At 44.9% G+C, this 15295-nt stretch overlaps 1 protein-coding gene across 4 annotated transcripts in view; it reads right to left on the bottom strand.

Annotated features, from left to right (window-relative positions):
- USP24 (ubiquitin specific peptidase 24) overlaps positions 1–15295 on the bottom strand; it is a 167293-nt gene that overhangs the window by 29968 nt on the left and 122030 nt on the right. For all 4 annotated transcript variants that reach the window (XM_089660267.1, XM_089660268.1, XM_089660269.1 and 1 more), the window contains exons 47-54: positions 14322–14446; positions 10798–10939; positions 9774–9921; positions 9555–9650; positions 3587–3690; positions 3277–3390; positions 212–308; positions 10–126 (exon numbers count right to left, since the gene is read on the bottom strand). In XM_089660267.1, the coding sequence (XP_089516393.1) occupies positions 10–126; positions 212–308; positions 3277–3390; positions 3587–3690; positions 9555–9650; positions 9774–9921; positions 10798–10939; positions 14322–14446 (943 nt within the window). The remainder of the gene's footprint in view (positions 1–9; positions 127–211; positions 309–3276; positions 3391–3586; positions 3691–9554; positions 9651–9773; positions 9922–10797; positions 10940–14321; positions 14447–15295) is intronic.

Genomic DNA, 15295 nt, shown 5'->3' with positions numbered 1-15295 from the left:
GGTTTGCACCTTTTGGAGAAAGCTGTTGAAGAGGAAGAAGTATTGTGCGCAGTTCTTGCAGCTCTCTGGCACGTCTTTATCCAGCAAACTGAGCAGCATCTCGATGAGGAGGTGGCCGCCATTCACCTGTAGAGGATGTGACACAGATATGAGGATGGGACAGAGTTCCCCTGTAACCTTTCAATACAGGGGGGGGGGGGGTCTTTAGTACCTTGTCCTTGTGCAGTAATGCTCCATCTAGGGTCTTCTCTAGGATGGTGGCCGCAGCACATCTCACCTCCCGCACACTGCACTCCAGCAGAAAAACTCTGATGGGGATTTAAAGAATAAAATATTGGATACATAAATATCTTTTATACGAAGGACAATAGAATAGTCGTATTGGATGAACAAAACCTGGCTTTATATTTCTGTTACAAACCCAGAGCAGTTATTACCATTCTAAAGTATCGCTTTTATCGGATATTGCCCCAAACACACAACGGCTCCCATGTATTAAACTTTCGAAAACGTTTAAAGTAAACCTGTCATTTTGCCAGTGCTAAGCTCCCCTGAAAATGCATATTATTTCTGGGAATATCAGGGGTCTGTTAGACTCCTGATGCCTCCTCAGCACCAGCCAGTCCAGATCCGAGTAAATTACCCCGTCACGGAGCTAGCCCCCCTCCATCCTCTAGGCTTGCTGCCTGCCACCCCCCCACCCCTCACTCTTCTGTCCCGTCCATGCTGGGACTTCTAGTCCTCCGTGTCCCTGACACAGGCAGCCCTCGGCGGCCCCTCACCCACCTCGCCTGCAGTCTGGCCCCCTGCTGAAGGAATCCACAAACAGGCCCCCTCCTCCCTTCCCCCTCATGCATATCTTCCCTGGATCCCTGGGTGGATCCGGAGACCTGGGGGACAGGGCCCATTGCCATGGTAACCTGACAGGAAGTCTCCGGTTACCACAAGGCAACCCGGTCTATACTTAAGGGTGAGCAGGAAAAAAAAAACCCTTTTCTGTTCTCCTGGCTGCGTGTGTGAGGGAAGACTGTGATGAGTGCCAGCTTCTCTCATATGACCATCCCCCGTCCTCCTCCTCCTCTCCCTGGCTGACTGGACTGTCCGTCTGCTGTTGGATCCTCTCCGGTGTGGGGTGAACTCTCTGCTGCCTGGAACCTCTTCCCTGCCTGGACTTACCTCTTGTTCCCTGTGAGCCTGCGGGCTGGACATCCTCCCTGCCTGGATTTAACTCTTTTTTGCCCCTGAGCCGAACGGACTTAACCCTTCCCTGCCTGGAGCTGCCTGTGAAGATTAACCCTGTGTTGCCGGTGTGGACTGTAGCCCTCTGTGTCCGGTTCCCCGCATCCAGTAAGTGGACTAACCTTGTGCTGCCCAAAATACTGAGCCCAATTCTCCCCAGGAACCCGAAGTAACTCAAAGCCACCCCGCCCTTGCCTTACTGAACCCTGTGGATTACCATACCCCTGTTGTTCCATATGGCCTTCCAAATTACTTTACTGTGTTGCTGTGTCTGGTGTGGATCTGTGGACTAAAGGAACTGTTGCCTGTGCCCCAAAAACCTCCCCAATAAAAGCCTGCACGTTATGTTTCGTACAATCTGTCTCTGTGTGTTCTCTGGTTCTCTTGACACCCCCAATGAGTCTCGCAGAGATTCTGAACCCAGAAACGCTAGGAGGCGATAGCTTCCAGAATACATCGTCTCCTGCTCTCTATTCTGAAGACTCCAGAATGGGTCATACGCTCCCAGAGGAGCAAGGTCGGTCCAGTGACCACAAGCGGAAGCAGACTTTGAAGGACTGTATTGTGGCTAACATACAGATTTCCTTTAACAGGCTGCTAGCTTTCTGCAAGGGGTGGGGGATTCAGGAGTCTGTTTAGGAAAGTTAGATGAATCTATTGTGTTAAGCAATTTTTAATGGATTCCGGCAGGTCCTCTAAGGCATCCTTTCTCAACTGGGGTGCCCAGGCACCCTGGGGTGCTTTGAAGTTTCTTCAGGGGTGCCTTGGCAAAATGTCTAAAAATTGCCCAAAACTTGTATACAAGCCAGCGGGTGGAACAAGCCTGCCTTTTAGTTACACAAAGCCACAGGTTTTCATTGTACACCATTGTGATCTTATAGCCGCCGGCGTCCTGACAACCAATGACATCATCAGTTGATAAGGAGGATGTTAGCTGCCTGCATAGCATCCTTGTTTGACCCTCCCCCGCCCCTCTCCATCAGTGCTGGGGTCACATTAGCTCAGTGATGGTGAAAAACTGAGGGAGAGGAGAAACACTTAGATACTAGTCAGTACCAGTGTGCAAAAATCTATTTGCTTTGGAAGAATAAATCACCTCCAACGTTGGGTGTCCTACATGTGTGGATGTTGCTGCGTTATATAAAATTATGAGAATAGTTTTCCACATTTTAGAATGGGGTGCCTCAAGACTGTTCATCATTTTAAAGGGTACCTTGACTGAATAAAGGTTGAGAAACACTGCTCTAAGGTCTCGGTCACACCAATCTGATTTTGAAATTGTGAGACTTCCAGTGAAGTCGCACGATTTCAAAGCCATATGTCATTCCGACTTGCAAGACATCTGTCTATGCAAGTCGCACGTGAAGTAGTGAATACACTACTATAGAAAATCGGTGCGGCTCCGACCAAGCCGGAATCACATCGATATGACCGCTTTAATTGCGAACAATAGGGTGCGACTTGCCATGCGATTTGCACCTCGCGTGGCACGGAAAATCGCACCCGGTGTCACCAGAGTGTAATCCAGTTTCAGAACTAGAAGGGGACATATACATTATCTCTCTCTCTCTCTCTCTCTCTCTCTCTCTCTCTCTCTCTCTCTCTCTCTCTCTCTCTCTCTATATATATATATATATATATATATATATCTCTATCTATCTATCTTGCCCTCCCTCGCTCAGAATGTCAATCTTTAAATACAGCCGCTAACACCCTACCACATATCATAATGGACAATAATTATAGTAATTTGGTGCTGCGCTAATAATCCCTTGAATCAAAATAAACAGAAAAGTTCACAGAAAGAGCATATAAACCCCAAAATATATATAGAATAGAACGCACATAAAAATCATATATAACAGTGCAACCCCAAAGTGCTTTGGGGGTTCCACTGTTATATACGATTTTTATGTGCATTCTATTCTATATATATTTTGGGATTTATATGCTCTGTGAACTTTTCTGTTTATTTTGATTCAATGGATAATTAGCGCAGCACCAAATTACTATATAGAAGGAGACATAATTACTTACTTGACGAGTTCCCGCCCCTCGGAACTGACAAAGTACTCCACCAGCCATTGGCAAGCTTCACAGCTCTTGGAAACTAGGGCATCGATGGTGGCTATCCATTCCTCTGTGTCAACCCTAAAACAGGCATATACACCATAAACTGCGTGATATTCCACATACACAAAGATCCAATTACCACCCCCCAAAATACAGCGGACCTTTAACTTAAAAGAGAACGTTCAACTCCTCATCCTCCTTGCTCCCATTTCTGCAATTCTGGCCTAGGCCCGCCACCCCCCATCCGCAAGTACCTCTAAGTATACTTTCATACCTAAGTTTCTTCTTTGTTCGGAGATAGGTGTGGAAGAGGAACTGGATGGCCAGCTGAGCACTGACTCTGGCCATAGAGGAGTAATTCGGATGTTTCAGCTTGGTCTACAACAAAAAAGGTTTGAAAATGTCAAATACAGCACGCCATTTACTGATAGATCATGGTTACACCAGCACCACTCATTCAACAGTCCTGGCCCTTGTCCGAGCACCACATATATTGAAAAAAAAAGAAAAAAAAAGGAGGGTGGTCAAGGCATCCACTTTAACCGTTTCAATACCGTGCAATTTTACACCTTCCTGCCCAGGCCATTTTTCAGGTTTCAGCGCTCTCACACTTTGAATGACAATTGCGCGGTCATACAACATTGTACCCAAACTAAAATTTTATCATTTTCTTCACACAACTAGAGCTTTCTTTTGGTGGTATTTAATCACCGCTGCGGTTTTTATTTTTTGCTAAATTAACAAAAAAAGACCAAAAATTTTGAAAAAAAACACACATTTTTCTTTGTTTCTGTTATAAAAGTTTACAAATAAATAATTGTTCTTCATAAATTTAGGCCGAGATGTATTCTGCTACATGTCTTTGGTGAAAATAACCCAAATTAGGATGTATTATTTAGTTTGTAGGAAAGTTATAGAGTTCACAAACTATGGTATAGATCTGAATATTGATCAATCCTGAAGTACTGACAGCCAATCTAATATCTTGAGGTCCAAGAATGTCAGAATAGTACAGATATCCCCCAAATGACCCCTTTTTGCAGAGTAGACAGTCAGATGTACTTCATAAGAGGAATGGCGAGTTTTTTGAAGTTGTATTTTTTTGTCATAATTTTTCGGAAAATGAAAAAATTAAAAAAATTATTTTCACTTTTTTTTTTTTTACATACTGTCACCAGTGCAGTACAGCGTCATCATATAACTGGCATGGCGGTGATCAGGGACACTGACTGGTGACAGTATGAAAAAAAAAAATATATATATATATATATATATTTTTTTTTTATTATATTTAATTTTTTATTACATTTCTTTTTATTTTTTTTAAGATTTTTTTTCATATTTTACTATGACCAAAGTAGTACAATGTTACCATAGTAACATTGTACTATTTTGGGGAAGTGATCAGTATTTTTTTTTTTTTTTTTTACACAATTTGCTTATAGCAAAGAATTACTTTGCTATAAGCAAGCATTTACCTGAATGAAATCGATTCATTCAGCTTTTTTTTTTTTTTTTGTGCTTAGCTGTGATTTGGTCACAGCTAATCACATGACATGTGCATGTGATTAGCTGTGACCATTCACAGCTAGGCACTAGTATACAATGGATGGCATCATGAATGAAGCCATCCATTGTATACAACTGTCATGTGACCTGCTGTGATTGGTCACAGCAGGTCACATGGTACCGGCAACGGGAGCCGGTACTCGGATCTGTCATCGGCCGTGTCCGAGGTGCACGGCCGGTGACAGATCGCACTGCTGCGCCGCTCTGCATTAGCGCAAACTGCGCATGTGCGGGAGCACGCCAAATGGCGTGCACCCGGAGTGCAGAGACACTTTTGAAGCCGCCAAATGGCCATTGGCCGGGCGGCTAATGGTTAAAGCGATTAATTTGTGTTTGAGGGGGCTGGGGGCACTGCTGCACACAGAAGGTTTTTTTAGGTAAGAAAAATGTATAAATGGTGTAGCGCTCATACATATAAAAATAAAATATAAATATATAATTACACAGTGATAACTCAATAGTGACCTGATCCCATCTGGGATCTAATAGTGACACAGAACAGGGGGTAAAACAACTAAAAAACCCGTGATCTCAAAATATACCCAATGTGGTATATTTATACACAAAGTGCTCACAACTACCCAAATCCTTGAATATGATCAGTGACTAAATCAATGTATAAATTAACTCCTTAACTCAACTCCCACCAAAAAGTCACACGTTCTCCCTAGAAAGTACAATATAATACATATACCGTATATTCCGGCGTATAAGACGACTTTTTGACCCTTGAAAATCTTCTCAAAAGTCGGGGGGTCGTCTTATACGCCGGTATACGCCAGGGCGGCACTTTTTAGGGGGGCGGTGCGGTGGTGCCGCCGCCGTCCCCCCCTTCCGACGGAAGGGACACTAAGTACAGGGGTGGGCAGAGGGCTGCAGTCTCTTACCTGGCTCCCACGACGATCCATCCGGAAGCGCTGCTGATTCAGTCACTCCGGCCACTACCTCACTCCTGCCACTCGGCTCCGCCTCCTCACCGGTGATTGGCCGCCAGAACTGTAGCTCAGGAAAGGCACACAGGCGGGCCAAACACGGGCAAGGAGGCGGAGCCGAGTGGACCCGCGAAAATCGAGTAAGGGAGCAGCCGGTAAGTGTGCAGAGCAGAGGTGCTGCTTCAACCACATATGCTGGCTGCAGCAGCACCATACTGGAACAGGTGTCAGGAAGTGTCATTGGTGTCAGTGGGAGGAATAGTGTCCCATCATTGGTGTCACTGACACCAATGATGGGGCACTATTCTGTCCACTGACACCAATGATGGGGCACTATTCCTCCCACTGACACCAATGATGGGGCACTATTCCTCCCACTGACACCAACGATGGGGCACTATTCCTCTCCCCAATGACGGGGTACTATTCCTCCTACTGACACCAATGTTGGGGCACTATTCTGTCCACTGACACCAATGATGGGGCACTATTCCTCTCACTGACACCAATGATGGGGCACTATTCCTCCCACTGACACCAATGATGGGGCACTATTCCTCCCACTGACACCAATGATGGGGCACTATTCCTCCCACTGACACCAATGATGGGGCACTATTCCTCCCACTGACACCAACGATGGGGCACTATTCCTCCCACTGACACCAACGATGGGGCACTATTCCTCTCCCCACTGACGGGTACTATTCCTCCCACTGACACCAATGTTGGGACACTATTCCTCCCACTGACACTAATGATGGGACACTATTCCTCACACACTGACACGAATGATGGGGCACCATCATTGGTGTCAATGGGAGGAATAGCGCCTCATCATTGGAGTCAGTGGGAGGAATAGCGCCTCATCATTGGTGTCAGTGGGAGGAATAGCGCCCCATCATTGGTGTCAGTGGGAGGAATCGTGCCCCATCATTGGTGTCAGTGGGAGGAATCGTGCCCCATCATTGGTGTCAGTGGGAGGAATCGTGCCCCATCATTGGTGTCAGTGGGAGGAATCGTGCCCCATCATTGGTGTCAGTGGGAGGAATCGTGCCCCATCATTGGTGTCAGTGGGAGGAATCGTGCCCCATCATTGGTGTCAGTGGGAGGAATCGTGCCCCATCATTGGTGTCAGTGGGAGGAATCGTGCCCCATCATTGGTGTCAGTGGGAGGAATCGTGCCCCATCATTGGTGTCAGTGGGAGGAATCGTGCCCCATCATTGGTGTCAGTGGGAGGAATCGTGCCCCATCATTGGTGTCAGTGGGAGGAATCGTGCCCCATCATTGGTGTCAGTGGGAGGAATCGTGCCCCATCATTGGTGTCAGTGGGAGGAATCGTGCCCCATCATTGGTGTCAGTGGGAGGAATCGTGCCCCATCATTGGTGTCAGTGGGAGGAATCGTGCCCCATCATTGGTGTCAGTGGGAGGAATCGTGCCCCATCATTGGTGTCAGTGGGAGGAATCGTGCCCCATCATTGGTGTCAGTGGGAGGAATCGTGCCCCATCATTGGAATACCATATTAAAATCAAATCTGATGTTTTTTAATTTTTATTTGGTGTGCGTTGGGAGAGGGGTAGTCTTTTACGGCGAGTATAGCCCAAACACTATATTTTAACAGGAAAAGTACGGGGTCGTCTTATACGCTGGAAAATACGGTACCTTTTTTGTGATAAACCACATCAATTCCCAAAAACCATATGAAAATTAAATTAAATAAATCAAACCATAAAGTGTCCAATACAATTTCAGTCTCAAATGTGTCCAATAAAAAGTTTCAGATGTGTCCAATAGCCTATGCATATGAATACTCCCAGAGGGTAATAGTATTTAGTATCACTGTTGGCTGGATCACAGAGTGCACACAATATTTGGAGTGATCACGGAGTGTTCCGTTTTGGTTTTTATATATATATATTTATATATATATATATATTTTTTTTTTTTGCACATTTAAAGAGTGGTTTGTGTTTTGCACAGATTGGAGTGTTTTGTATATGTTTAAAGGTAATGCACTATAGATTATTTCTTTTTCCTGAGGTTTTCGTGGAATAATTAGGATTATATTCCTTCTTACTGGATTGAAGTGGAAAATCTGGATTTTGGGTTTTATTGGACACATCTGAAACTTTTTATTGGACACATTTGAGACTGAAATTGTATTGGACACTTTATTATTTATTTATTTAATTTTCATATGGTTTTTGGAATTGATGTGGTTTATCACAAAAAGGTATATGTATTATGATCAGTGACTGACCATAACAAAAATCAGTGACGTAGACAAGTGATCCCAGCACTGGGAGATATATCTTTCAAATATAGTGAACATTGCTCAGTGAAAAAAAAAAATGCACATATATGCCACAATCTCCTCCCCAAAATTATATCTCAAAAAAACATATATAATTCAAATGACTCTAAAAAAAAAAAAAAACATATGTTGAAATAGAAATCACAAAACATGAAAAAAGTCCAACACAAAGTGCAAGTAAACCCGATGTTCCACAAATATTAAACATCCACATCACTATTTGCAGTCCCTGCTGCACTTACCTCCGTGGATGATTAGCTTTCATTGTCCATGCAGCTGCAATGATCTGGTAATGTGAAAGCCAGGCTCTTCTTTCCTTTCGGGAGACTGGACAGATCAAAGAGATTTTGATTGGGCAAAGCGGTCATGTGCCAGCAGTGACCAATCAGAATCGCTGCGATCCGTCCCTAAGGAAATAAGGGACAGAAGACAACAGTTTTCAAATCCCCAGACAGTGAAAGCGAATTATCCACGGAGGTAAGTGCAGTGGGGACTGGGGGCGTTTGTAGTGTCTGAAGCTGGCCATAGACGGGTTTAAATTTGATTGATTCAACAAGGACTGGCTGAATTTTGATCCAGGTATGTGCAGGCTGGTTGTAGTGAAGTCAATCGAACTATCAACTTCAGTACAACCAGCCTGTCAGGGTTTTTTTTTTTTTTAATATGATCATTGCCAGCGGCTATAGCTGCCAGCATTGATCATTGTATTCGAGACACACAGTCAGTGTTGATGGGGAAATCAAATGATTTTCTTTCCTTCAACTTATGGTTGAAGGAAAGAAAAATGCAGAAGCTATGGCCAGCCTTAGTTTCCTTTTTTTTGAAAAAGTGAACTTACACTTTAAAAGGATAAGTTCACCTTTTGTAAGATGTTACACCCATATTTAGAGTGTAACATGTAATGAATGGACTGACCCCCGCACGCCAGTTTTGACAGCTAGCAGGTGATCTTCCCCCACCCAAGCTGTTACAATATAAAAAAAAAAAAAAAACATGGCCGTGCAGGATTCCGTCCATGTCACTCATTCACAGTATTCTGTGAATGAGAAAACTACAAGTCCCAGCTGCCTAAGCAACTGTCGGCTTGTAGTTCTCAATGAGCTACCATGGCGTTGTGGAGCGCTGTGGTAGTTGAGTCTTCCTATCGGGATGTATCTGCTTGCCGATACAATGTACGGGCATACAGATACACTGACAGGTCTGCAGGAGACCTGCATGGCACCAGCAATCTACTGAATTCTGGTGCAATGCTTTAGAGGCTCCAGAAACAAAAAAAATTAAAATGCACATTTTTTTTTATCTGCGAAACATGGTTTATGGTTTGATTGAATCAGTGTTCTAATCAACATTTCATTAGCCCATACACCTGTGTAATTCAAGTCTGTAGTTAAAAGACGACAACTTTTATATCAAATATCACTTACAGCATTTACAGAGGCCAAGGAGAGAACAAAGCTGAAATAGTCGCTGTTGTAAACATCTCTGTTCTTCATAAACTTCAGATTCTCATCTCTGACCATCTGTAAACAAGACAAAAGTTGCATCACTTACTGCAAGGAGCAAAAACAACATGGAGGAGAGTCAATGAAGAGACACAAAAGTCATCATTCAGTATCATGGGCACGTCGCTGGCCGCTGTATACCTGATATATCCTGAGAGGCATCTTCTCAACGAACAGACCTTTCTTCTCTCCTTTCCGCACCAGCTTGGTTAGAATAGACAGGCGGTCATTGGGCCGGTGGGGGCGAGGGGAGGACTGCGGTGAGATGTCTGGAGAGGACGGAGCAGATCTACAAGGCACAATGCATTCTATCCATCAAAATGAAAAGCAATGATGGTTTTTCTTAGGTTAACAAGGCTGCTTAATCCCTTAACGCCGTGCCTCCCGGCCCTTTAAGGGGTTTCTGAGTCTGCGGAGGTGTAGTTTATGTGACAGCGGAGGTGTAGTTTATGTGACAGCAGCGATTGGCTGCCACAGCAGTCACATGATCAGAAAGCTCCGGTAACTGTGCCGGGAGCGTGCAAGGCGCGTTCTCTCGACACGTTTGCTTACATCTGGGTACAAAAAAGTGGCCTCTTGGCGTCAAGGCCCACCCGCCGAGAGGCCGCATGTTTTGCGTACTGTCAGCACAAAGGGGTTAGAGGATAAGTTCACCTTTTAACAAAAAATAAATGCAGTTTATTTGCAGGGAAAAAAAAAAAAGTCTGTAAAGCCTTGCACCAGCGATCAGCAAATTGCTGGTGCCATGCAGGGCTCCTGGACACCTGTCGGTGTATCTGCTTTCTGGTTTGGGGAAGCCAATACCTACTGACAGGAAGAATCAATGAACTGCCACAGCGCCGTGGTAGTTCATTGAGAACTACAAGCTGACAGCCGCTAAGACTGTCAGGACTTGTAGTTTCTCATTCACAGAACACAATGAGTAAGGTGGTTGCAGCCTGCACGGCCGTGTTTTTTAACAGCTAGAGGGGAGAGAAGATCCCCTGCTAGCTGTCAAAACGGGGAAGCCGGTCCCCTTTCATAACATGAGAGGTGAACTTATCCTGTAAATCCATAAACCCCACCCTATCCCCACCATGGTACTATCATCAATATCAAATATATGGTTGTCCACAAAATCATCACAAAGACACATCAAGCCGCATGGTAGCAGCACAGTACGTACAGTGATAGGTCCTCGGCCTCTTGGCGCACTACGCTCACTCTACTTTTCTTTGGTAAAACAGGAGAGTTCTGGTCGGACACACGTTGATAGAACAGCATGTAGGCGTTCCAGTATCGCCGGCGTACATCAGGGTAGGGGTTAGCTGTGTAAAACAAAAAAAAGAGACTGAAATCACCATACTTACACTATATTGCCAAAAGTACTGGTTGGCCGGCCTTTCCACGCACATGAACTTTAATGGCCCCCCAGTCTTAGTCCGTAGGGTTCAATATTGAGTTGGCCCCGCCCTTTCCACACACATGAACTTTAATGGCCCCCCAGTCTTAGTCCGTAGGGTTCAATATTGGGTTGGCCCCACCCTTTGCAGCTATAACAGCTTCAACTCTTCTGGGAAGGCCGTCCACAAGGTTTAGGAGGGTGTCTATGGGAAGGTTGGACCATTCTTCCAGAAGCACATTTGTCAGGTCAGGCACTGATGTCGGGGGAGGAGGCCTGGCTCACAGTCTCCACTCTAATTCATCCCAAAGGTGTTCTATGGGGTTGAGGTCAGGACTCTGTGCAGGACAGTCAAGTTCCTCCACCCCAAACTGGCTCCTCCATGTCTTTATGGACCTTGCTTTGTGCACTGGTGTGCAGTCATGTTGGGACGGGAAGGGGCCATCTCCAAACTCCTCCCACAAAGTTGGGAGCATGAAATTGTCCAACATGTCTTGGTATGCTGACGCCTTAAGAGTTTCGTTCACTGGAACTAGGGGGCCAAGCCCAACCCCTGAAAAACAACCCCACACCATAATCCCCCCTCCACCAAACTTTACACTTGGCACAATGCAGTCAGGCAAGTACCGTTCTCCTGGCACCCACCAAACTCAAGACACGTCCATCAGATTGCCAGACAGAAGAGTGATTGGTCACTCCAGAGAACATGTCTCCGCTGCTCTAGAGTTCAGTGGCGGCGTGCTTTACACCACGGCATCCGACGCTTTGCATTGCACTTGGTGATGTAAGGCTTGGGTGCAGCTGCTCGGCCATGGAAACCCATTCCATGAAGCTCTCTATACACTGTTGTTGGGCTCATCTGAAGGCCACACCAAGTTTGGAGGTCTTTAGCTATTGACTCTGCAGACAGTTGGCGACTTCTGCGCGCTGTGCGCTTCAGCATGCGCTGACCCCGCTCTGTCATGTGACGTGGCCTACCACTTGGTGGCTGAGTGGCTGTTGTTCCCAGTTGCTTCCACTTTGTTATAATCCCACTAACAGTTATTATTATTATTATTATACAGTATTTATATAGCGCTAAAAGGTTTGCTCAGCGCTGTACATTATAGTGAGGGACAGAACATGAGACAATACAGTAACAAAACAGAACACGAGGGGTTCGGGGGCCCTGCTCTTTCGAGTGTGCAATCTAGGAGGGAGGGGATAGTGGTACAGGAGGAAATGGCTGTGGGGAATGGAGTGGTAGGAAGAGATCGGCAGTTAGGTGAGGGCGAGGTAATCTTCCCTCAAGAGATGGGTTTTCAGGGTGCGCCTAAAGGTGAGGAGGGTAGGCGACAGTCTGATGGATTGGGGTAGTGAGTTTCAGAGGATGGGGGAAGTCCTGGAGAAGTCCTGCAGTCGGGCGTGGGAGGTGGAGACCAGGGAGCTAGAAAATAGGAGGTCTTGTGAGGAGCGAAGATTACGGGTTGGGTGGTATTTAGGTATCAGGTCGGTGATGTAGTTTGGGGCAGCGTTATGAATGGCTTTGTACGTCAGTGTTAGTAGTTTGAATTTAATGCGTTGGGCAATTGGAAGCCAGTGGAGGGAATGACAGAGGGGGGTGGAGCCAGTGGAGGGAATGACAGAGGGGGGTGGAGCCAGTGGAGGGAATGACAGAGGGGGGTGACAGAAGCGGAGCGGTTGGTAAGGTGGATGAGTCTGGCCCCTGAGTTCAGGATAGACTGAAGCGGGGATAGTCTGTGATGAGGTAGGCCGGTGAGGAGGGAGTTGCAGTAGTCCAGACGTGAGATAATAAGGGAGTGAACGAGTAGTTTAGTAGTGTCTGGGGTGAGGAACGAACGTATTTTGGAGATGTTGCGGAGGTGGAGTTGAGCGTGGAATATTTAGTAACCGGGAAATGTCACGGATGGATGGCATACAGATATGTCCTTCCACTGCTGACCAAATTCTTCATACGTCGGTCATGTGATGTCCACAATCTCTCTTTCCTCTTAGGGATCCATGTCTACATGTCATGTCAGAGGCAGTAGGAGCGATTGGTAAACTAAGCATCAGCCAAGCAGATTAGATGAATACGGCAGCTCAGCTCCAGTATGTCATTTACACAAAGATTACAAGTATTATACAGACTTGACAGTGACCCTAAATAAGGAAATAAAACTGATCGTTAATACTACAGCAATCCACCCAACAGGAAGCCTGAGGTGCCACATCCTACCTGCCTCAGATGCCACTTCAACCAGAATAAATCTACACACTCCCCAGCCCCTCCCATGAGGGGCCTCAGAACCACTAATTTGCCTCCTCCAAGTAGTATAGGCTAGAATAAGCGTAGAGGGGTATACAACTACAGCACTCCAGCTGTGGTGAAACTACAAATCCCATCATGCCTCTGGGAGTCGCGCTTCTGGTTGTCAGTCTTGCAATGCCACATGGGACTTGTAGTTCCACAACAGCTAGAATGCCAAGGCTGCCTAACCCTATACAAGTTTATACTGCATGAGGAAACCACCATGAAGTTTGACAGGCAGTCACTGTGGCCTACAAGTGGAACTTTAGGCTATATAATAAATATGGGCAGACAGGTATCATTTTTAATGCAGAAGAGCCACTTTATATTGTGTGTATATACATGTATGTGAGGTAGGGACCTCAAAAACTAAGTTCCTTGAGGGCAGGGACTGATGTGAATGGACAGTATGTAAAGCGCTTAATAATTGACAGCACTATAGAAATGTCTGCAATAAATATTCGGCCAAAGTGGAAGATGAACATTGTATGCCTATGGTTGGAGTCGCAGACTGGACCTCCCTATAATTCATGCAGGGTATGGAGACTCATACAGGCTCTACACTGCCTCTGCCAGTCCAAAAAAAAAAAAAAAGAAAAAAAAAGGAAAAAAAAAGAAAAAAAAAAAGGAAAAAAAAAGAAAAAAAAAGGAAAAAAAAAAAAAGAAAAAAAAAAGAAAAAAAAGAAAAAAAAAAAGGAAAAAAAAAGAAAAAAAAAAAAGGAAAAAAAAAAGAAAAAAAAAGGAAAAAAAAAAGGAAAAAAAAAAGAAAAAAAAAGGAAAAAAAAAAGGAAAAAAAAAAGAAAAAAAAAGGAAAAAAAAAAGAAAAAAAAAGAGAAAAAAAAAGGAAAAAAAAAAGAAAAAAAAAAGGAAAAAAAAAAGGAAAAAAAAAAAAGGAAAAAAAAAAGGAAAAAAAAAGGAAAAAAAAAGGAAAAAAAAAGGAAAAAAAAAAAGAAAAAAAAAGAAAAAAAGAGGACATGATTACCTTGCTGTATTTGTGGGACTGGAATCATCTACTTACATTGATCGTACACCTTCGGCCTGTACTCTCCACCGAAGCATTCGTACTCAATAGTCTCGTCATTGAGATCAAACTCCTCCACCACAGTGTCATTGAACTTGTACCATTTGCTTTTCCCACAGCTCCTGCCATGAAGAACGTAACAAAATGATTACATGGACCACACACTGCAGGGAAACCACCCCTATAAATCCTAAATATTAAAGTGTTTGTAAAGACAATTTGTATTTTTTTTTTTAAAACAAGACATGTCATACTTGCCTGGCTCTGTGTAATGGTTTTGCACAGAGCAGCCCCGATTCTTCTCTACCGAAGTCCCCCGCCGACGCTCCTGGCTCCTCTCCCCTGCTCAGCGCCACCATAGCAAGATGCTTGGTATGGGGGCACTCCAGCATGCTTGCTGCCAAGCCCCACTCTGTGTCCATAAGACACACAAAATGTGGCTTAACGCTGCCCTGATCCCTCCTCACTGCCTGTGATTGACAGCAGTGGAAGCCAATGGCGCTCACTGCTGTCAATGAGGAGGGAGAGACCCAACAGAGCCGCTGTTCTCATGCACGTCGCTGGATCAATATCGGGCTCAGGTTAGTAATAAGGGGGGCTAGGAGCTGCACACAGAAGTTTTTTTTTTTTTTACCTTCAGCCTTTAGAACGACTAACTCAAAGCAGATTAAAGTGGTTCTAAGGCCCCAGGCTCCATTCACACTTTTTTTTTTTCAAATTGTGGGTGGAATTGCTGCGATTCTGCCCACCATTTGAAAATGTGCAGTAAAATGTGGAAAAAATGTGCCACAAATGTGGCAAAGACGCCCTGCATTTTCAGATGCCAGTGAAATAAAAACGTGAGCGCGGTTGCAGGCAAATTGCGGCGATTCCGCCCACGATTTGAAAAAAATCTTAGTGTGAATGGAGCCTCGAGATTATTTTTTTTAACTTCATGAAGATTAAAAACCTTGTGTGTAGCAGCCCCCCTA

Source organism: Staurois parvus, unplaced genomic scaffold, assembly GCF_062004578.1.
Source record: "Staurois parvus isolate SC_StPar_1 unplaced genomic scaffold, SC_StPar_1.0 ptg001221l, whole genome shotgun sequence".
NCBI lineage: Eukaryota > Metazoa > Chordata > Amphibia > Anura > Ranidae > Staurois > Staurois parvus.
This window is presented reverse-complemented; position numbering and strand designations above follow the sequence as displayed.